Raw genomic sequence first — 21,430 nt, 5'->3', positions numbered from 1 at the left:
TTACTTATACAACATATGGAAAACATTTTGTTTCTTTTCGATTGTTTATGAATGCTGCTACCCAAGGTCGGCTTCTGATGGGCTGTGGTGGAAGCTATGTTCAGCGTCAGCCGGACGTTGTGGTCCAGGGAACTGGCGTCGAACCAATTCATTGTTACATCGAAAACATCAATGGCATCGTAAGTCTTTATCCACTTGGCGAGATGACTTCTGTCGACGGCCTACCTGTTGCTACACCTACACGTCTAACTCAAGGTATTTTATTGAAAAAAAAATTATCAATTCATTTTTTGTTTGCGTGTCATTGAATTGAACCTGTCCTTTTCATGGGTGTGGTCGTATGAGATCTATTGGACGCATCGGGCGGAGAGTACTGACGCCCCGCTGCGTTAGCAGCAGAATTATGATTTCGTTTGTTTTGCTCGTTTCTATGCTTGCAAAATTTGCAGGACTGGTTCCAAGCTTCAACGAATAGAATTGTCTGAAATAGCACCGGTTATAAATGACAGAGAATTTGATTAAATCAGCACCTTTGGGTGTGAGAGCAGAGCAAAGATCCAATTGGAAGACAATAAAAAGGGTGTTGGTTCGGAGAAAAGGACAACAACAGTGGTGTTAATCGTGAAATAAAAACAAAATTAGTAAATTTTCTCTGTTACTGGGCATGCGAACCACGGGAATCTTAGTGTTTTAGTGCATTGAATTCGTTGAATGTCGTTAATGAAGCGGTGCCGCGGCAAGGATTAGGTAACCAGGAAAACAATGATTGTCAAGCGGAAAAATAGAAACAATAGAACTAATCAGTGCTATTCAGTACTAGTGTTGTTGCTTTCGTTAGGGGCAAGCGAACAGACAATGTCAAAGCCAATGGATGCAAGGGAAAAGGGAAATCGTTAACCACCTGCTGCGTGTTGTGTCACCTTATGTTTGATTTTCTATTTTGCTTCAGTTCATTTTCAAAATAAGTTAAAAATCTATCCGTTAGATGGCGTTGACTTGACACATATTGCTAGGTGCCTCGACCTACGCTCGTCTACATACAACTGTCAACTCTCCCTTCTTTTCGCGTTGTATTATAACAGAGCAGCGGCTTGTTGCTTTGTGTGCAGTGTGTTTCACCACTAGCAAGAGAATATAGTCTCAGCGTGTGTCCGTATCTGTGCGAAGAGAGCGTCGGAAGACATCGTCTGTCCGTTGTTAATTCTTTCTGCCTTTCATACATTGTTAAACGTAATGTGAATGTGACTGGACTGCTTTCTGTGCCAGCATCAAGCCGTGAAGAAAGAAGTGAAACTGTTCCAGAGAAAATGTTCTCGATAGCGTCGCCATGTGTGCGTCCCAGTTTGTGATGGTATGCAATTCTACAAGTCACATTCTTTTCATCCGATTTCCCCATTGTCCTAGGCTGTCTCCTTTTTATGGATTTTGGCGTGCCACTTGATTCTTTCCTTTCTAACATTGGCTTCTTTTTAGCCATAACATTCCTGCAGGTGGTGTCATTTTTACCTTTTGCACTGGCAAAGGGGCCGTTCCTCCCTGATGTGTGAAAGGAGGCATATTTCTTATCCCATTGCTCATCCAAATTTAGTCTTCACATTTGCCTGTCTTTCTGGCAGATAAACCATCCCATACTGCTCCAAAAATCCATTTTCTCCATTCCCTAGGCCTGCCTCAGGGCCTAGCATGTTTTAAAAGAGAAGTCAAAAACATGTTCCAAGACCGAGAGTTCATCACCAAACAGAAAGCAGTAGAAGAATGTAGAGATAGAACAATAGAAGAGTTTTAAAAAGAAGATAGAATGAGAGAATAGATAGACAGAAAGAGAGGCGCGACCGAGCGCCCGACCGTGAAACACACTCATCAACATCGGGATAACGTGATACATCCCCATCTCCATTTAAAGAGAAGCTTCTCGGCCTCCACCCAATAGTAATAACAGCAGCAGCATCCCCATGACTGAAAACAAAACAGAAAACTAAATACTTTCATCTTAGTCATTTTCTCTTCACCAATGGCCTCGTTTTCCAAAGTTCTTTTTCTTTTTTCTCAACGGTTTGAAAATAAACCGATGCGGTCATTTCGTCTAAAAGAGAGAAATGAAAGAAAGAAGAAAAGAGAGGGAGAGAGAACAAGCAAGCCATCGAGGTATAGGAGAAAGGACATTGACGGCCGACTGGTGGTGGTGGTGTGTGCTTTGCCATTGCAGTGCCCAGCAGTCGGCATCTTGTGTGACCATAACAAGTCACGCACTACTTTGCATAACTGGTCTCTGGTCTTTCTCTCCCCCATCCCCCTTTCCTCAATGGTCTGAACTGAGCACGGATAGATCCAGATAAGGTGGACGGATTGCCTCCACGAAGAAACGAGAAAAAGACGGGGGGTCGCCTGACTCTTCTTTGAAATATTTTTTTGCTCATCTCCTTACAAAGTGTTTGTGTGGCCCGGAAGGGTTTATGGAGTGGGATTTATGACCAGTTCAAACTGCCTATTTTCTTGCAGTATGCAAGTATCTCTATGTTTTCTCAAGAATGTAGTTTCGTTCTATTTTTAGGCTCTATGATTTGCGTCGGTAGATCCAATTATTTTCGCTTCAATCATCCGGAAGAAGCTGAACGGATGAAGACAATCTTGCCGAACGCACGGATATCATCCGTACCCATGAGTTTTGCCAATGCATCGTCAGCAGCTGGAATCATCAGCTCGCCATCAGCAACGTCGCCGGAGCCTCCGGGTACGATTCTGCTTTCTTTTTAATTTTGTCCTCGTGCCTGTAGACAGTATTCGTAACGTGTGCCACAAATGCGACGTCATGTGTTTCGGACGTAAAAAAAAAGCTGATTCTTCAGGCTAATGGGTCCGGTTTCTCCTACCTCTGTTATGTTATTTATTTTATTTTTTTCCCGTTTTTGAAACAAGGTCTTGACAATCCGGAATATTTCCACATGCCTGGTGTAAATGGCCACCGTCATCCACTTAGTAATGGAAACGGTGCGTTTCAGCCGGTGCGTAGCAGTAGTCCGCAGTATATCGGCGAGTATTTGCACCCGCGGATGCTGGCGCATTTCGATCACGATGACGACGACGACTACGATGTGTCCGTTCCGACCTCACCTCAGCAGCAGTCCAGGTGGCATTCGGCCTCACCTAAAGTTTTTTTGCCCAACTCGTCGACCGTTTCACTACCAGCTAGTGCCGTTCTGGGCGTGCGCGGCCGCTCTGCCACGCCGACCGCCGTTCCAACTAGCAACCCGTCATCGTCAGAATCTCACAACTCACACAAGAGATCGCATTCCGTCGGTGCAAGTCACACGTTAAACTTGCAACAACAACAACAAATCAAGCCGAATTTAAGGCAAGAACGAAGTAGTCTAGAGGCTCTGGCTGCCTGCGAGAATCAGCTGGAAGAACGTCGTCGCAAGGTCTTTTTCCAATTCGATTCAGTAAAAAAGACGATATCTTATTATCATAAATCATTTTGACGTTTTCAGGCTCAAGAGGATCGTGTAAAAGAACAAGAACAGGAACGAGAGGAACGTGCTCGGCTAGACGAGATTTTACAAATGTGTGCTGAATACCAACGACAAATTGACGATGAGCAGCGACACTCCCGCGACGCCTTCACCTTGTGCGAAACGCGGTCTGACAGTCCTTCCTGCAGCAAACAACAGGCTCAATCGGCAGCGTCCGGCAAGCCTCCACCATCCCCTGGCCATAGTCTCCATCCAAACAGGTTAGGAATGCTAATTTAAAAAGGATATGAAAAAAGAAAAGAATTTAAAAACAAAACTAAGAAAATACATAAAAATAAATATGAAAACGGGTTGAGCCTAGAACCAATGGTAATCACTGGTTGGAACAAAAAACAACGCCCTTCCGCTTCCATTGTGCAGCCATTTGTTTGGTGTCTAGCCCCAAGTGTCAACAGCCTGGACAGAGCAATTTCACCCTTAAGGACTGAAGAGCTGTGCACTCTTGCCCACTCCACTTGTTCCATTATATACATGTATGGCATTGTTTCTTACATGGAAATAGCGTGACAGCTTTTAACACCAAGGCATTTGCGCGATAAAGAAAAATCGGCTCGGTTCGCCACCGTAATCGTAAATTTGATAAAGACGTGAGGAACATTGACAATGCTGTAGAAGTATTCTAGTCACGTAAATAGATATCTAATAGTTTCTGACTGTTGGTCAGTTATGGGTCGACGTACCGTGACGAGGAAGTGATGATAAATAGCTCCGTGTAGTGTATATGTGTTTGACATTTTAATGATTTCTATTTTAATTTTTCTGGTTTTCTTGTTCGCTTTGTCAAGGATTAAGACTAACGGGTCTCTGCCACGCAATGAAACGAAACGGTCGGTTCAGTCACCCAATGGCACCACCGTGGCCGGACGCAACTTGAACACATCCGAAGACGAATTAAGTGGCATTTTCACTTTTGATCCAACACCGAATTCCATGCCAGCGAGTCCTTCTCTCTCGAATCAACAAACGGTCGTCGAGTGTGTCATCAGCTGCAAAAGTCCCTACGAAAACGTATGTGTTCCACAAAGCCCACGCACGCGCATCCGCACAACACTTGGTAAAAATAAAGAAGAGAGTCCCGAAAGTATCTCATCCAGCCAGCACACTTATCAGCTCATCACGTCCGGCGTTGCCGCTGAGGTATTTCAAATGCATAACTCATTACGACCTGATTGGATGAATGGCAAAATTTATTTAGGTGGCCAAAAGGGAAGCTGGCCGGCTAGAGAAGGAGTGCCAGCAAATTATGTGCATTGTTTCGACGTTAAAAAACCATGTCACGGACGTAGAGCATCAGATTGATGAAGCCATTCGCGAGGTAGAACATCCATAATTTTTATTTCTATGTTTTATCTTATCTTGTGTTGGAAAAAAAACCGAACATTTTAGATGAAGAGATAAGACATTTTAGATGAAGAGATAAGAATTGTTTACAAAATTAAAAAAAAATAGTCAACTGTCGGGTTTGTGTGATACCTTTTACAGGCCGAAATGGAGCGTGCTCTGTTGCAGGGAGAACTGACAGCGCAGCTTGAAAAAATTGTGCAAGATGAGAAATGGATTGAACAGCTGGAGCAAAAGGATCAGAAACTGGCGGCAGAGTTGGAAGAGTTTCGATTTGAAGAAGGCGATAAAATTCAAACATCCAAATCCAAAATGGAGATCATTGAACTGGAACTAAACAAGTAACATCTTAATTTTCTTTGGCCTCGTCTTTCAACAAGATCCTAGAATTTCTACCTTTTTTTCCCTTGAATTCCATAGACTGGAAGAGGAATGTGACGCTTTTAGTGGGTCGACGGACGAAGAAACGGCGTTGCTGGAAAAAATCAAATTCCAACACGAGCTTCTAGACACTGAACGGAAGGTACCCATATCGTCAATCAGTCAGCCAAATGAATGCACCTGATAATGAATGGGGTTATACTTTCTAGTCATTTGAAGACCTAGAATTTCGACTGATGGAAGGCGTGGCTCATCGGGAAGCCGAACGCGAAGAGTTACACAAGGAAATGGCCAGTGTTGAATTGCGCCTACTCCAACGTAGACAGCAACTCAGGGAAGTGGAACAGCAACAGCGACAGACGTCGGAATCGGCACGTAACGAAGCGCAAGAGCTAACTAACCGACGAAGAGAATTATTTCAACAAATTGAGCAGGTTAAACAATTGAACGAGTTGAAAACTTCCGTTGTTTTATTGTGCCCTAATGTTTATAATTTCTTTCATTAAAAAATATATAATAGGAAAAATCAAAACTACTAGTGCTGCAAAATAAGCTGGAACAGCTTTTTAGAGCCGGCCTGGCCGCCGGGCATTACGACAATGGAGCCGAAGCTTCGTCTGATACCGAAGAGGTGAACTCAATATTTCAATTTCGCTCCGATAAAAGTGGTAAATTCGTCCAAGAGTAAACCAGACAAGCCAATTGTGCAAAAGAGAAACTTTGGTGTAGGTGACTGTGGTTGCGCTTAAGTGGTAGTGGTACGTAATCATGCTCAACATTGCAGGGGGGACCCTGCTGGCAACTTTTAGTGGTTTTCTTTTTTAGTTTTTTTTCTTTTTTGGCCTATTCTTGGACGCACGATAGATTGGGTCAACAAAGGATAGATTTATTGCCGTCACCCGTTGAAACGAATGTTATTTATGGGCGTCTGTTATGGTCACCACTTTGCAAGATAATAAAAAAAAAAATTATCTTTGTTTTCTTTTTTATTGCAGAGTGTGACAGATATCGAGCAGAGGCTGCAAGAATTACGTCAGATGGGCCACTCGCAAGAAGATTTGGATCGTATAGAACGGATTGCTAGCCAAAACAGGGCGTTGAACAACACTGATGATCAGAGCCGCAAGGCGACGGCAACGTTAATGGAAATCGAGCGCAATCGTCAGTTGATATTAGTGCAACAGGGAGCCCAAGTGCTGGAATTTGAACGGAAAAAAGTTGCTGAGCTTAAGCGACGCGTTCAAGATCAGGTGCGGGCACAATGGGAGGAGAGGAGATCAATGGAACAGCAGCAACAGTCGGTCGACCGTGAAGTCAACTGTCATAGTCTCAACAGTGTTGGGAGCAGTGAAGAATCTCGTTCCAGTTTGACAGGAAGCGACGCCCCCACCGAGAGGTTGATAGATCCATTCGTACCGTCTCACTCAACAGTTCTGTTTTTTAACCGTTCCAATCTTTTTCACTGTTACGTATAGCGATGATGTTCCAGCCAAAACGAATGGTCCCGACCGTGGCAGCAACGGTAGCACTACATCGGCGCCCAGTACGTCCATCACCAGTATCCTGGAGGTCAAGGTAATTGAAAGAAATTAAAATCATTATTCTTTTTATGTTTTCCTTTTTAAGTTTTCGTCGCCAAGAGCAACCAAGCTTGATGAATGACATGGTTTTAACTGGAACATTGGGTAACCAACACAAAATAGGGGGGAAAAAAAGAGAGAAAACTGCGAATCTACTCAGGGTGGTCGTTGCCTTCCTTAGCCGTCTATTTATAACAAGAGTTAAAATCCCTGCCCGGCCCGAGCCCATTTCAGTTTGTTTGCCGGAACTCGCAGGTCGCAATGCGCGCCTTCGGCACCCAAAAGTTGAGACAGTGTTCACGAAGCTGTCCAGTGTGATTCTGGCCTTCACCACTAGCTGAGGTTACGGCAAAAGAAAAAAAATTATTAAATAAAAAAAACGGGATTTCGTTTTCTAGACAGTTTCTAAGAGTGTTGCCTGTCCGCCCACATTGTTTGTCTGATGACTTTTTAAGTGGTCTGCCTATTTATTGGAATCAGTGCCAAACATCATTCTCTCATGTCGCTTATGTGGATGAATTACATGCGGATGCGCGGACGGGCTAACCGCCGCACCAGCAATTCTCGTCAGGCAAGTTTTGACCACGCCAAAGAGGTATGATTCATGTCCTTATCCAGTCTCCAGTTACCGCAAGTGAAATACAATCAAGGTATAGGACGCGGGTTGCCTAACTCGCAACGAGTAACGGGCTCTGTTTCCTACAATGGAAAACGTCAATGTTAGTTTCGATGTTATTATTCTTTTATCATTAATTATTTCAACAACGACTGTACCTTAGGTAATTAATACGCTTAAGAAAGAAAAGCAGAAATCTTTGCTTTTTGCTGAGGCAATTGTTTTTTGGTGTAATGTGAAGTTTGCTAAATGGGGCGGGAAACCGGATAACTTTCATGCTTAGTGCCCGAAGGGTTCGTCCTTGATGAGGAAGTAATTCGAGAAATCGTACATAGGCTTTATCATCGGTCGTCAAATGAGGGGCATAACGTTAGTCTGTCGATTGGCGTTCACCGCTTCACATGGGCGTGAAAAAAAAACGGCAATTTCCGTCTTAGCCATTTCTTTCCCAGCAAATGAAAATGTTGTCGGCTGATTCACATCACGTCCTGTTCTTAAAATATCAGGTAGTAGCTACCGTACCCTAGTAGTATGGATTTTTCATGGGTTCATTTGTTTGGTTTTGGGAATATTTGGAAAAATCCGGTGTGTCTCGATGATGTTTGCGATCCCGGTGTTTGTTTTGGCACGAACTCGAATCTTCCGCCGTCATCGTCTACTGGAATACCGGACGGCTTTGTTACTGTTTATTATTGAAAATCAGAAAACATTGTTAAACAATGATACTCTGCAAACCTTATAGGTGCGGCAACACGACTTCAATCAGCAGTTGGAAGATTGTCGGCCATTATCAGAAGCATCATCTTTCGGTGGTGAAGATCTATCCGGCGAAGTCCGATTGAGAGATAAACAAAGGGTAACATCTTATTTCTGTTTCTTTGGTTTTGGGTTTTTTATTTGTAAAGTTTCCATAACATTAGACACAGCAAATGCAACAACAGCAGCAGCGGCCGTTGACGCGTTATTTGCCCGTCCGCGGTGATGGTTTCGACTTGCGCCAACATGTCGAAACAGCCGGACACCAGGTGGAACTCTGTCCGCACGTCACGCTGACCTCGACTTCTGCCCGCGGTTACCTGCACAAAATGGGATCGCGTTTCAAGACATGGAACAAACGTTGGTTTGTGTTTGACCGGACGCAGCGCACTTTCCTTTATTTTACTGATAAGAGTGAAACGCGCAAACGCAGTGGCGCTTACTTCCAGGTTAGTCTCTTTCTTTTATTTCCAGTTGCAATTTTTCTTTTTAAAACATATTACTGTTTCAGGCTATCGAAGAAGTCTATGTCGACCACCTGCAGTCTGTACGTTCACCCAATCCCAAGTTGACATTTTGCGTCAAGACTCGCGAACGGACTTACCATTTGATGGCACCCAGTGCCGAGGCCATGCGCATCTGGGTCGACGTCATCTTCACTGGAGCTGAGGGCTACCAGCAGTTTCACGTTTGAAGTTTTAAAATCGGATTCTCCATCTGGAACGCAAGAAAGCAAAGGAGAAAACCTCAATTCAAGGCGCTAATAATGAGATGGGGCCGTGGCCAACTCTTGTATAAAAGAAGTATTCATTTATGGTAAAAAGTAAAAGCAAGAATCAACCACATATGTTCCTATCTGACGTTGATTTGAAGGAAGGAGTTTGTTTTAAATCCCTTTACTTTGATTTCGCCTTTTAAAATGCAAAGCTAATCACGTCAATGGAAATTTGTTTTCGGAAATGAAGCAAAGCAAACCAGATTATTTTATATTGCTGTAAATGGAATTGATTGAGTCCTAGTCCATTATTCTTTGGGCGCGATTTGACTTTTCATGGTTTTAAACTGTATTGCTCTATTCCTTTTCTGTTTCGCTGTGACCCTCTCGTGTGTCATGGCGTTTATTTGACTGACTGAAGAAGCATTAGCGAAAACAACTGTCGTTTTTAACTGCACGCCTCGTTCAATACACAAGTTCTTTTTATTCTTTACTATTTTTCCTCTTCCTTTTAAAATAGAATTCACGATGGCTATTTTTACTCTGTAGACTATGATCCAGTTTGGACCTCGCATAGGGTGTGCCATCAGCCTTACCTGAATCGCACAGGTAAGTTTTGACCCAAACATGGAACAACGTAATGAAACATGAACGTAAGAATGTAAGATCGTCAAGTGGGTTTCTTTACATGTAAAAATTTAGTTTTAAATTTCTAAATGTTAAAATATTAGCAAATTGTTAAAATATCGTAATCATATTATCAAATAAAAATATTTTGCATTGATTGATGTTAGGGGAAAAAAGTCGGCCGGTGATGCTAGTGTGACTTGACTAGCACAACCAGTAACCCATCGCAGTGTGCATGTAAGTATGTAAGTACCAGAGGAATCTGTACGCCCCGGGTGTCCCCCCCGGTTTGCCTTAGATAACCTTACCCGTGGTGGACCTGAATCTAGCTCCAGATACCTTTCTGTATCCTCCCAAGCTTACGTATATATACCGAACATACCCATGTATACCCCCCTCCCCGGGGGCATATCATGAATACCACAGTATGCGGACGGGATCATCCTCGCGTAATCAGGGTCCTCGAATACCCTCTATTCTCCAGAACTAGACCACTGGACGGGTGAGCTCCCTGTTCCTTCCTTACATGCCCATACAACACGGTGGGGCCTAGTTGCGAATTCAAGTCGGCTTAAGAATGAATTGGGAATAAAGGCACTTGGTGTACAGATCTCATCACTCGATTGCCTATAATTCCAACTTCATTCGCCTTTAGCATTAGAGAATTATCAAACCATAATTGCCCTAATCCTTAGCATCTCCGACCATCTGTAATGTGCTTCGCCTTCCCTTTTATACCGTGTATTTCTTAACAAAACATCGTTAACAACAAACACAACTTCACCGTTTTCCAGCACATAGTTTAATAGTAATTATTTTGATATTCCCAAAAGCAAAAAATGAACTTTATTTTTCAACGCTGTTTCAACTATCCTGTAGAAAAAAAAGGCGATAATTAAGCTGTTAAAATTATTTTCGACATAACAAAACGATTGTACCTATATCCTAACGGGGCTTAGGAATAGTAAAATATTCATTCTCCGTAAAAAACACTCCGTATAATCTTTCTTAGAAAGATTACGCGGAGTGTTTCTATCTAGGCTACCATCATACCTATATAGGAGCTACAGAAGAACAAATTAAGTGATTGGAAAATTCAGTATAAATACTACAGAGGACTAAAAAACTTTAGTTAATGATTTAATGTCTGAAAATGCGAAGTTCATCATCTGTTTATGTGGGCAGATAAAGTGCAAGCTCGACTGCTGGACTGGACAAACAACGGCTAAACACCCAAGTTGCAATATTTATCACTTAATTAGTTTTCTTTTCCTAAAATGTCAGTTCAAACCAAGAACACCAAAATGAATAAGGAAGCAGAAGATGCTGCATCAGTGATTGTGCGAAAACAAATTTTCAAGTGAATGATTGTGTAATTGTTGGATTTTGAAAGATACAGAAAGATGCCAAAGAAAATCAATAGCAACATTAAAGGGTGATGAGGACGAGAAAATTAAAGAATACAGGCTATGTCAGTCTGAAGATTTAAAAGGTAATAACTACTGAAAGAGTATGTATAATCAGCACCAAAAATTTGTTTTTGCTATTTTGTTTCTTGGTTTCAGTCGTTGAAGCTGGTGAAAACCCTTTTGTGAGTAAAGCTTTTTTGTTTCATTTGAAAATTTAATGTATTACATGTCTCTGGTTTAGGTCCAAGGGTACAAGATGCAATGCTACCATATATCACAAATTATTATGGAAACCCATATTCAAGGACCCATTCATATGGTTGGGGAAACGAAAAAGCTGTTGAACAAGCCCGTGAGGTATTTTACTGTAATATATATTTATGTGTGTTGCTATTAAACTAAATTTCAAATTCCACATAGCAAGCTGAGGCTGATAAATGCTGATCACAAGAGATCGTTTTGCAATTATTTTGTATAGATTGTTATAAAGAAAATCAATTGTTGGTATGATCATAACAGAATCACAAAACTGTCACATCGCTTGGTCGACCAGATAAGTAAAAGTTTAACACATGTTATACGAAACGGAGATCCTGAACACTCCTATCCAGGTTGTGTTAATCTGTCGTTTGCCTATGGTGAGGGTGAAAGTCTTTTGATGGCCTTAAAAGGTATCATTTAACATAAAATACGTTACAAATTATTCATAACTCGTTTTTGTAATACTCTAGATGTGGCACTATCAAGTGGAAGCGCTTGCACTTCAGCCTCGTTAGAACCCTCCTACGTTTTGCGCGCTATTGGGGCTGAAGAGGATTTAGCACATTCTTCTATTCGATTGGGAATTGGAAGATACACTACCGAAGCTGAGGTTGATTACACTGCGCAAAAGTGTATACATCAAGTTTCGAAGCTTCGTGAAATGAGGTAGGTTGGTGTTAACTAGGTTTATGCTTCTAATCTAGCTATCCAAATAACAAAAAAATTTCTCATCTCTTAGTCCTTTGTGGGAAACGGTCCAAGAAGGAATTGATTTGAAGAGTATCAAATGGACGCCGCATTAATTTTTTTGTTCATGGAAGAAAATTAAAGAGACTCATGTTTAACTTCGTCCTTGTAAAATAAAGGCTCGGAAATATATACTGAAGACAGTAGTTAAGTATAATTTTTCTGATTGTGTATGGATTTATGACACAACTGCAAAATAGTAGAATATAGTGACTTATCTCTAGAATTATATTCGTTCCTTGGATAGAAATGCGTTACGAAGAATGCAATTCCCTGACAGATTGGCGAGATCATTGATGTTGAAGATTTTGCTGTTAAGGTTTTACTTTAAGAGCAGAGGTGCTGGTCAAGAACGAGGTTTATGTAGTGGAACGGGTCGCACTCCCCTGCCAGTTGGTCTTGGCGCTGCTTGTTAGATTGCTAAGCAAGAACTTCAGGCAGTGTTAATCGTCATAATGTTTGCAATTATTTCAAACAGATTGTTACAGATTCGTAGAAGCAAGGAAACAAAAAAAAATTTACAGACAATAATTAGGCTGTTGAGAATATCCTTACATTCCTCTCCCACAGTGAATTCATACATTCTTCGCAGACCGTGATTGTAAAGGGGAAAAGAATAAATTGTACGATAAGGATAATGATAAATCTACAGTATCTCCGAGTAGTGGTAGAGGACAGGGAAGAAGAGAAGGTCACAGAAGAAGAGGCAGAGGAAGAGGTAAGCCAGAGTTAATTAAAGTATTTTTCTGTTATTCTTGTTTCGTTAAGATCATCTGTATCTAATTTATGTGATCATTGCGTGTTAAGAGCACACGGTGAATCTTGGTGAAAGAGTGTCTGATCTTAGTCTGAAAATTAGAAGTTCCTCATCTGTTTATGCAGGCAGAGAAAGTGCAGGGTCGAGTGGAAAAACCTCGACTGATCACCAAGAACAATACGTATCACTTGAATAGTTTTCGTTTCCTAAAATGAATAATATTGTTCTTTTCCTAACACGAATCTATTAATATCAAGAGAATATACTTATACATTATGTATAAATATTTATATGAAAAATAAACATTTTCGTAATTATCATTCAATTCTGAATCGGAATTGTGTATTTTAAGCCAAATTTAAAATTTGGCAATAAATGAAAAAGTACGAAGGCTGTAGCCTTACCACTTTTGGCAAAATCAGCAAAAAACATGTCTTGGAATTTGATAAAAACATGTGAGCCAGCTAAAATTGAAAGCTGATTTCGATTATTTCAGCGTTCTTTCGTTAAATCAGCCATTTTCGAAATAAATTTTAGAAATGTACTATTTTGGCATGTTGCAATACACCGAATCGTAGAACTTCCTAGCGCGCCAGTACGCTACAGGGCTAGCGTGACACATCAAGCTTCTTTGCCAATCCATAAGGTCTACGTAAAAACAAAGTTCACTTTCGTGTTTCTTGTTAAATTTTGCATCGAAATCATATATAGTTATCTAGATTTAATGATATAATATTTAAATTGGAAAAGTCGGGCTTATTTTTTTTGGGCTTAATTAGATCCGCCATCGCGATCAAAAATTGATCGCCGATCCGATCTTTTGAGAAAAATCGGTAAAAATGTTCGGCAAAATTTGATCGCCGATCGGTCAGGTCAGCAATGTGCTGTGCGGGATGCCTTCCTAAGTTCCTGAACTCTATAAGCAAGAACGTTGAACATCCTGTTCTTCCCCAATCAACTAGAAAACCAAGAATAAATATGATAATAATAATAACAACGGACATCAATTGTTTGCTTTTTTATATCCCTAAACTAATCAATTTTCAAGGCATCAATTGTTCACATGGAGGCTTATCCGGGAGTTACCGTGTCCATTCAGTGATAATTGAATCGTTCAGATACATAAGCTGCAATCTCTGATGAACGACTCAATCACCACATCGAGACCAGATACTACTAAGGTGAAACCTCAACACGTAAACGACTTTTACCCTGTCAATCTGATTTAGCTCAAGGAAAAATTTGTATTTTATTGTTCGAAATGATCACAAAAAAAAGAAAGCCAAAGAGTAAATTCAAATAAGTCACCTCAGCTACCATTTAAAGAACAAATCAATATTTGGCGGTATTCTTCCCTGAAACTGATCGAATGTCGTGGATATCATGTCTGTTTAGGTTAGAGGCCCAGCCCAGGAGTCGATTCGTAACTCATTGATGAGTTAGGCATTCATGGTCTACATAAGCAGCAATTCCATGAACGCTTCCATCATCACCTCGAAACAAGATACTCCCAAAGCTAAAGCCACCAAACATTAAACGACGTTTTATCCATTCCATAAGATCAGCTCATGTAGATTTTCACTTCAACCGGGTAGTTAAAAAATTAATACGTTTGTTTTTGTCGAAAGTCATACATTAACTGCATGTGGAAAGCCAAAAGTGGGAAATTTATTTGGGGAGGGGGGATGGCCGTGACGGAAGTACCCCGTTGACGAGAACGTTGTATCACTCGATGGTCACCGGCAGACAGGGTTTAGGCTTTGGTCTGGGTTCAACATTAAATTTTATCATGCTGTAGCTCCAAATTTAGTGATTTTAGTGGCTAAGAGGCCGTCGATAGGAAAAGTGTGCTTGGCTCTACCGACCGGCATTCTTTTTCACACCTGAGTATCGTGTTATAAACGGACTGCATATTCTCCTTTGCGGCAGACGCACCGATAGCCTCTAGTAGTTTTAGCCACGAATTTAGAAAACTCTCCCAGTTATAGAAAATTTCAGTGAAATATCCATGACAGCACGAGTTCCTCGCCATCATTGCCGTCTTCAGCATTTCTTGATCTTTCCTATTCTTTGCGGAATGTGGCAAATAATTATTGCTCTGCTTTTGCTTGGTTATCATCTCTTTTAAATTATCGTAGAAGTCGAGGGATACTTTCTTACTTCCGTTTTTTAAACTGAGAAAATTTCTAACTGATGGTGCCATGAATTTCACCATGCAACCATACATTATATGGCTAAGACTAAAGGCGTCGCCCTCGTCGTACGCGCGCAGCGGGAAACGTAATGTTCGATTCCACCCTACTTCATGAAATCGCCTTTTTTTTAAGCGCCAACGCACTGCCTTTAAATTAGTTACAGCATGAGTGTCATGGACACCTCTGCATACACTAATCCAATGGGAGATCGTAGTTTCCCAGGTTTCGGAAATTTCTTGTAGCTTTATATGGAAAACCTTATTACGTCCTGTCACTGCGCCTCTAAGCTCACGATCAGGAACTCTGGGGTTGAGGAAGTATTTATCCGAGCCGACTTCGTCAATCAGCTTGTACAGGTGTTCACCACAGTCATAATCGGTATTCCATGCAGATTCTAGTCGCCTCTCACATAAAAATCGTCTAACCGCTGGCGCTACATATTCCGTTAGCGCAACGAAAAGGCCATACGCTATTGGAGCTGCGTTTTGCTCCTCGGCTTTCGAGAAAGGCTTCTGAATAGGTTTCTTAGGTTTTGAGACGGAAGTTTTGACCGGTGGCGTGCTATATGGCCTTGATGTCGACGGTCTGGGTTGTTGATTTTGTCCATTGGATTTTTTGCCCATGTTGAAGAAAACTTTAAAGCCTTTCAAGTATTTAGAATTTAAAAAAAATGGTTTTCGCCTCTCCATTTGTAGAGAATGTTTGGCATGCCCAGCTAATGTCTTACGATATACAAGGAATAAAGAGTATTTTAAAATTAATTTTTCTACAAAAAGCTGTCAAAAAACGAAAAATATAAAGAACATATTTTAAAAAACATAGTTCAATCATGTTTATATGATTTGATCAATTTTATTCAATTCTTTTGACGAATAAATGGGTAAATTTATCTCAAGTATACACCAGGTGCAGGATAGGAGATCTTAAAACATGGCACACATTTTTCAAAATTTCAAAAACTGAAAACAGAAGGGTTTAGATAAGTTCACAAGATACAATTTTGTTATTAAGCAAAACCTGAAAAAAAAAATAATTCGTGCATCGCGCTAGTAGCTTCCGTTAGGGGCCAGTACTTCCAGGCCTTAGAAATCAAGTGCGCCACCCCTCAATACTGGCAAACAGCAGACGAACGTTGTTATAAGGCATGAGAAAGTTTACACATGTCGTTTTCTAAGCATAATACAAAAGTGAAGAAATATAACAGTAGGAGTTGGAAATGAGCAAAAAAGAAGGAATCCCTGAAAAGCTGGTTAGGCCCACGGCGAAACCAAAATCAACAATTGCATCGACAACACAATCAACAAGTGATGGGAATAAAAATGGCTCTTTAGTATCTGGAAGTCCATCTACTTCTGATATAGTCAAGAAATTTTCCCTGAATGCAGCTATTTCCCCTTTGACCGCCAATAGGCCAGGGAGGTAATATGATTTACGTCAAATGTTTGAGAAATAACTTTATTGACAGCTGGGATTGGTAGGCTACCTTCTTTCAGAGGTGAAAGAGATTTAACTCTAGGAGGAAATTCTAGACCAAGTCTTAGTACTGTGTCAAATCTTGATGGAGGAAGTGCTAAACCTAAGAAAGAATTCAAACCAACCATTCCTGCGAGGCGTGCAAAGGCACAAGAAACTCCATTGAATGTTGATAAATCTTCAGAGTCTCCGAGCAATGGTAGAGGACGGGGAAGAAAAGATGGTGATAGAGGAAGAGGCAGAGGAAGAGGAAAACCAGAGTTGATTCAAGTATTTGCTTTCTATTACTTGTGTCTACTTACTACTACTTACTTGTGACTAAGATCTTATGTATACAATTTATGTGTTCATTATCTGTTTAGACCACAGGATCAATCTTTGGTGAAGGAGTGTCTGATCTGGGTCTGAAAATGAGAAGTTCATCATCTGTTTATGCAGACAGGGAAAGTGCAGGCTCTATTGCTGGACTGGAGAAACCTCGACTGAACACCCAAGTTGCAATATTTATCATTTAATTAGCTTTCTTTTCCTAAAATGTATTATTTTTCTTGTCTTAAAATTTCAATTCATAAAAAGAACACCAAAATCAATAAGGAAGAAGAAGATGCTGCATTAAGTGCGTTACTTAGAGATGACTTTTTGGATGATTCAGAATTGGGTGATGGATTTGATGGCAATTTGGTGATGCAGCCAATCCAGCTCCCGAAATCTAGCTTAGGTATTTTTTTCCAATGCCTTCGTAGTTGCGTGTCCTTGAGAGAATTAACCATTTTGATATTTTTCTTATCCTTTTCTGACAAGATGCAAACCTGAAGGGAGAAACGGAAAGTATGGTCATAAAGTCAGAAAATCCACAACTGACCACAGAAGAAAGAGATATTGCAAGTATGTGACATTCTTGATAATTTTCTTGCGACACTTCCACCGTTGATTGAGTAACCTTCTTTAGTCAAGCAAGAAAAAGGCGACAGCAATCCGATCCCGACTACCAAAGCATCTACTTACCAACAACGTTTGAAACCTTCTCAAGTCACGGTCGAACATATTTTCCAGAACGAGGGAGACATATTGTTTATTCAGGTACCGACATTTGTACGATATATCTAGTGACGATGAGATGGCGAATTTGCCAAAAGAGGTTTAAGTTAATTTTGGTACCGTCTGAGGTTTTCAGTTGCCAGATAGACTGCCGAGCCTGAAAGCGGATAAAGAGCGTCCTCAAGTTAAAATTGAACCTGGAACAGCGGTTCAAGATAAAGTCAATGATCAAACCATCGTTGAAACAAAGGCCGAAAAAGAAAGTGTCTTCGAAGATATTCCGGAGGGCCGATTAGGGACTCTTCGCGTTCATAAATCGGGGAAAATAACTTTGCAAATGGGAGAACATTCATTCGTCATGGATAGTGCAACGCAAGTTTCCTATCTACAAGTACGTGGACAAAAAAAATATTTCGTATCCACGATTTGCAAAATTATAGTCTTTTCTAATATTTTCTTCTTGAATAGGATCTGATATCGGTTGAGGTAAATGCAGAAGAAAAAAGCGGAAAAATGAAAGCACTCGGACCAATCAAGTATAAAACTGTTTGTCTACCAGATTGGGATGAATTGATTGTAGATTCGTGATGTTCTATGTCCCATTGAATTTGTACGCTGCTGTTTGGGAATAACGACCTCCGGGAAATAAATTCATTTCGGCTTCCCTAATACGTTCGGCTGATTGGCAAAAATTTATTTTTCGTTTCTTGGATAAGGTAGAGCGATTGGCATAACTACGGCAGCAGTCCTTTTGAGTTTCTATTTGACCCTATTTCTGGCAAATCACCCGTTTCCGTCCCATGTTAGGAACTAAATCTAACTTAGGTCTATTCTCGGCTTATTCGAACCATTAGTTGTGAACGATGGCATTCTGTAACTTAAGGAATCCTGGAGGGATCAATAAATGTAAGAAATATCGTCTTAGGTCTATTACATTTTTTTTACATATCTGTCCTGCTTCGCTGCCAGCTTTGTACTCGTTTTTTTTTTTTTTCTCTTCTTCTGGCACTAGCGTTCTTACCAGTTCTTACGTTTGTATTTTCGCTAGTTAGGTGGCGATTGTTTACCTCGTCGTCTGCCGGTTAAAACAAAAACCACAAGTGTTTGACTGTACCATTTCTGGTTTACTTTAATAATTCAACCACAGTTAACTTATAATTTGAATTGAAAATTAATTCCCGACAAAGTGTGCTTCCTACTTCACGAGGAAAATGCCTCCTTCTGTAGGATCCTTTGCAGTTTTGATAGGAACGTTAGCCGTTTTATTCAACTTCTCTTTGCATAAGATCGACGAGGGCTACGTTGGTGTTTATTACAGGGTGAAAAAGTTTATCTTAAAAACGAGAAACCGACAGCGAGTTATTACATTTCATTTAGGGAGGTGCATTATTGAAAGAAACAAGCAATCCAGGATACCACATGATGTTCCCCTTCCTCACCACCCATCGTTCAGTCCAGGTTGATTGGATGTGTGATTTACGTCTTAGATCTTTGATTGTTGAAATATATTTTTTTCATAGGTTACACTTCAATCTGATGAAGTAAAAAATGTACCATGTGGAACATCAGGAGGGGTGAGACAATATGACTAACTTCATTGCTTCCTTTATCTATTCATTTAATCTTGATGTTGTTCAAATAATGTCTCACGCAAATCTGTGTTAAAGAAAGATCTAAAACAAATATCTTTTCCCATTACAGGTTATGCTTTACTTTGACAGAATTGAAGTCGTCAATATATTGAGCCCTTCAAGTGGTTCGTAGCTTTATGAGAAGAGGGGAATAAAGCAACTTCAATTAATTATTTTCGTTTTTATTATTCATAGTGTATGATATTGTCAAAAACTACACAGCTGACTATGATAGAACTTTAGTCTACAACAAAATTCATCATGAACTTAATCAATTTTGTTCTGTCCATACTCTGCAAGAGGTAAAACTATATCAACATGTCGTGTTTGGAAAGTTTACTATTTAAAAAATATCCGTTTAGGTTTACATTGATCTGTTTGATCAAATCGACGAAAATTTAAAGAAAGCCTTACAAGCAGATTTAAATGACCTCGCTCCGGGTTTGCATATTCATGGCGTTCGAGTGACTAAACCCAAAATTCCTGAAGCTATTCGAAAGAACTACGAACTTGTGTAATGAAACAAGAATTTTTCAGTTTTGTTTATTACGTTTTTTATTCAAAGGTTATTCGACCTGCATCTTATTTACACTTTTTATTTCTTTAGAGAAGCGGAAAAAACGAAACTATTAATAGCACGAGAGTACCAGAAAGTTGTTGAGAAAGACGCTGAAACAGAGAGAAAGAAGGCTGTGATTGAAGCCGAGAAAGAAGCTCAAGTGGCCAAAATTAATTTCGAACAAAAAGTCATGGAGAAAGAATCAATCAAGACCATGTCTATCATCGAAGGTATTCCTTTTTACGCGTTTTAACAGCTTAATGAATACTCAAACGTTTTATTCTCTCTCAGATCAAATAGTAACGAATCGGCAGAAGAGCCGCGCAGATGCAGACTACTATTCGCTGGAACACCAGGCAAGGGCCAATAAATTACTCCTGACACCAGAGTATCTTGAACTAAAGCGTTATGAATCGATAACGGCCAATACGAAGCTCTTTTTCGGAGCCAACATACCAACCCTTTTTATGGGTGGCGATGCGCAGCTTTCCAATGGTGGCTTACCTGTGGTGACTGAAAAAAAAGATCCAACCGATAATTAACAAGAAGTGCACCTTTTTTTCTTTCCGTCGGTCTAATGAGTGAACAAGTCAACGTTTTTTCGTTCCGCGTTGTGTTTCATGGTGAGGTACGTTTTCAGCTAGATGTTCGTGGGTTGCTGTGGGTTGAAAACAACCAAGAAGATACAAGTCAACAGTGCATTTGTTGCCTCCTGTGACCACGGGGTCCGCCCATACGCCATAGACATGCCGATCCACGCCATGTTATACTGGGTTTTTAATTGTTTTTTTTTTTCCTGTTTTTTTCCGTTTCTTTGCATACACTCTTAGGCCGTCTATTCGTACCTTTTTCTATTGCCCGTTTCCTTAACCAGTATCCACCGGTTTTTAAAATTTTTCTTCCTGTGCAACTGCCGGCCTCCCAAAAATTGCTTTGATTTTTCCTTCTGGATCAATCAACAGCAGCAGACTCGAGATCGACCAAAAGTTAAGGTTGCGCTACGCCAAGCGCAACAGCGCCATCAGTTGACGTACGGCCGAGACAGCATTTTTGCCCGTGACCATCTTCCAAACACGGACTCGAAAGCAAGCTACCACCGCTACAGAACGGCGTGAGTTTCAATGTTGTGTCACAGTTGGCGGCTGATCAATACCCGCCTTACTAATGGAGCACGCACACCTTAAAAAGAAAAAAAAGTATTGACCTTGTCGGTTATCTAGGCCTTTTAAAAAATTATTATTATTATTTTAAAACTTAGCTTATTTTTATGATTTATTTAAAACTCAGTTTACAGATAAAACTCATAACACAAAAAGTCCCAACTGTAACAATGTTTCATTTAATGAATAATTTCACCGTGATGGTAGAACACGCAAGTCGGGCGGACCAAACTAGCGAAAGAGGCAATGAGACGCAATTCAGCGCGGTGCTTTAGTTGGTTCTGCAGAGTTTCGGTTAGAAGCGGCGTCGCGGACTCCATTTAGCAAATGAAGGGGGGAACCCCGTTTCCTTCTTTGTCGTGCGCTTATAACTTTGGCTGCACTGGTTCTCGTTCGGCCCAATTAGAAGATAGCGCACGGGTAAACAACGTCACCATTTCAGGCACGATAGGGTAAAAGACGAATAAAAGGAGAGCACCAAAGGCAGAAACAAACAGGAAAAGAGAAAGAGAGAGAGAGAGAGAGAGAGAAAGACAGGCGGGAGAGAAGACCCAACTAGGCCATTCCGTCATTTGTATCACAACAACGAAACGAAACAAAAACTCGCTGCCGCACGGAAACGCGAACGGCGTTGCTTCCATGGTGACGATTGGG

The 21,430-nt window shown here is 40.6% G+C and overlaps 3 protein-coding genes and 1 long non-coding RNA gene across 4 annotated transcripts in view; all 4 read left to right on the top strand.

The window, feature by feature from the left end:
• The window catches only part of LOC130697470 (pleckstrin homology-like domain family B member 1), an 84,883-nt gene that overhangs the window by 3,063 nt on the left and 60,390 nt on the right, over window positions 1–21,430 (top strand). Inside the window, exons 3-15 of the mRNA XM_057520373.1 lie at window positions 67–255; window positions 2,552–2,731; window positions 2,917–3,419; window positions 3,489–3,730; window positions 4,316–4,667; window positions 4,726–4,845; window positions 5,013–5,212; window positions 5,292–5,394; window positions 5,462–5,686; window positions 5,773–5,883; window positions 6,248–6,648; window positions 6,728–6,827; window positions 8,191–8,304. Coding sequence (XP_057376356.1) covers window positions 67–255; window positions 2,552–2,731; window positions 2,917–3,419; window positions 3,489–3,730; window positions 4,316–4,667; window positions 4,726–4,845; window positions 5,013–5,212; window positions 5,292–5,394; window positions 5,462–5,686; window positions 5,773–5,883; window positions 6,248–6,648; window positions 6,728–6,827; window positions 8,191–8,304 — 2,840 coding nt within the window. The remainder of the gene's footprint in view (window positions 1–66; window positions 256–2,551; window positions 2,732–2,916; window positions 3,420–3,488; window positions 3,731–4,315; window positions 4,668–4,725; window positions 4,846–5,012; window positions 5,213–5,291; window positions 5,395–5,461; window positions 5,687–5,772; window positions 5,884–6,247; window positions 6,649–6,727; window positions 6,828–8,190; window positions 8,305–21,430) is intronic.
• Window positions 10,790–11,583, top strand: LOC132087820 (uncharacterized). The gene is made up of 4 exons (XR_009420643.1): window positions 10,790–11,038; window positions 11,112–11,137; window positions 11,197–11,312; window positions 11,376–11,583. It is a non-coding gene; the product is annotated as an uncharacterized LOC132087820 (long non-coding RNA).
• LOC130697473 (DNA-directed RNA polymerase III subunit RPC4-like) overlaps window positions 16,080–21,430 on the top strand; it is a 62,750-nt gene continuing 57,399 nt past the window's right edge. The window contains exons 1-8 of the mRNA XM_057520375.2: window positions 16,080–16,334; window positions 16,394–16,658; window positions 16,751–16,882; window positions 16,965–17,106; window positions 17,190–17,273; window positions 17,338–17,468; window positions 17,563–17,817; window positions 17,895–18,046. Coding sequence (XP_057376358.1) covers window positions 16,132–16,334; window positions 16,394–16,658; window positions 16,751–16,882; window positions 16,965–17,106; window positions 17,190–17,273; window positions 17,338–17,468; window positions 17,563–17,817; window positions 17,895–18,014 — 1,332 coding nt within the window. The 5' untranslated portion in view covers window positions 16,080–16,131 and the 3' untranslated portion in view covers window positions 18,015–18,046. The remainder of the gene's footprint in view (window positions 16,335–16,393; window positions 16,659–16,750; window positions 16,883–16,964; window positions 17,107–17,189; window positions 17,274–17,337; window positions 17,469–17,562; window positions 17,818–17,894; window positions 18,047–21,430) is intronic.
• LOC130697474 (erlin-1-like) lies at window positions 18,487–20,452 on the top strand. Its single transcript, XM_057520376.2, has 8 exons — window positions 18,487–18,745; window positions 18,804–18,884; window positions 18,947–19,000; window positions 19,128–19,182; window positions 19,253–19,359; window positions 19,420–19,571; window positions 19,665–19,846; window positions 19,908–20,452. Exons 1-8 carry the CDS (start codon window positions 18,638–18,640, stop codon window positions 20,156–20,158), a joined length of 990 nt encoding a protein of 329 aa, XP_057376359.1. The 5' UTR covers window positions 18,487–18,637; the 3' UTR covers window positions 20,159–20,452.

This window comes from Daphnia carinata, chromosome 3 (genome assembly GCF_022539665.2).
Source record: "Daphnia carinata strain CSIRO-1 chromosome 3, CSIRO_AGI_Dcar_HiC_V3, whole genome shotgun sequence".
NCBI lineage: Eukaryota > Metazoa > Arthropoda > Branchiopoda > Diplostraca > Daphniidae > Daphnia > Daphnia carinata.
Note: the sequence above shows the minus strand (reverse complement) of the source record. Positions and strands in the feature narration are given on the sequence as shown.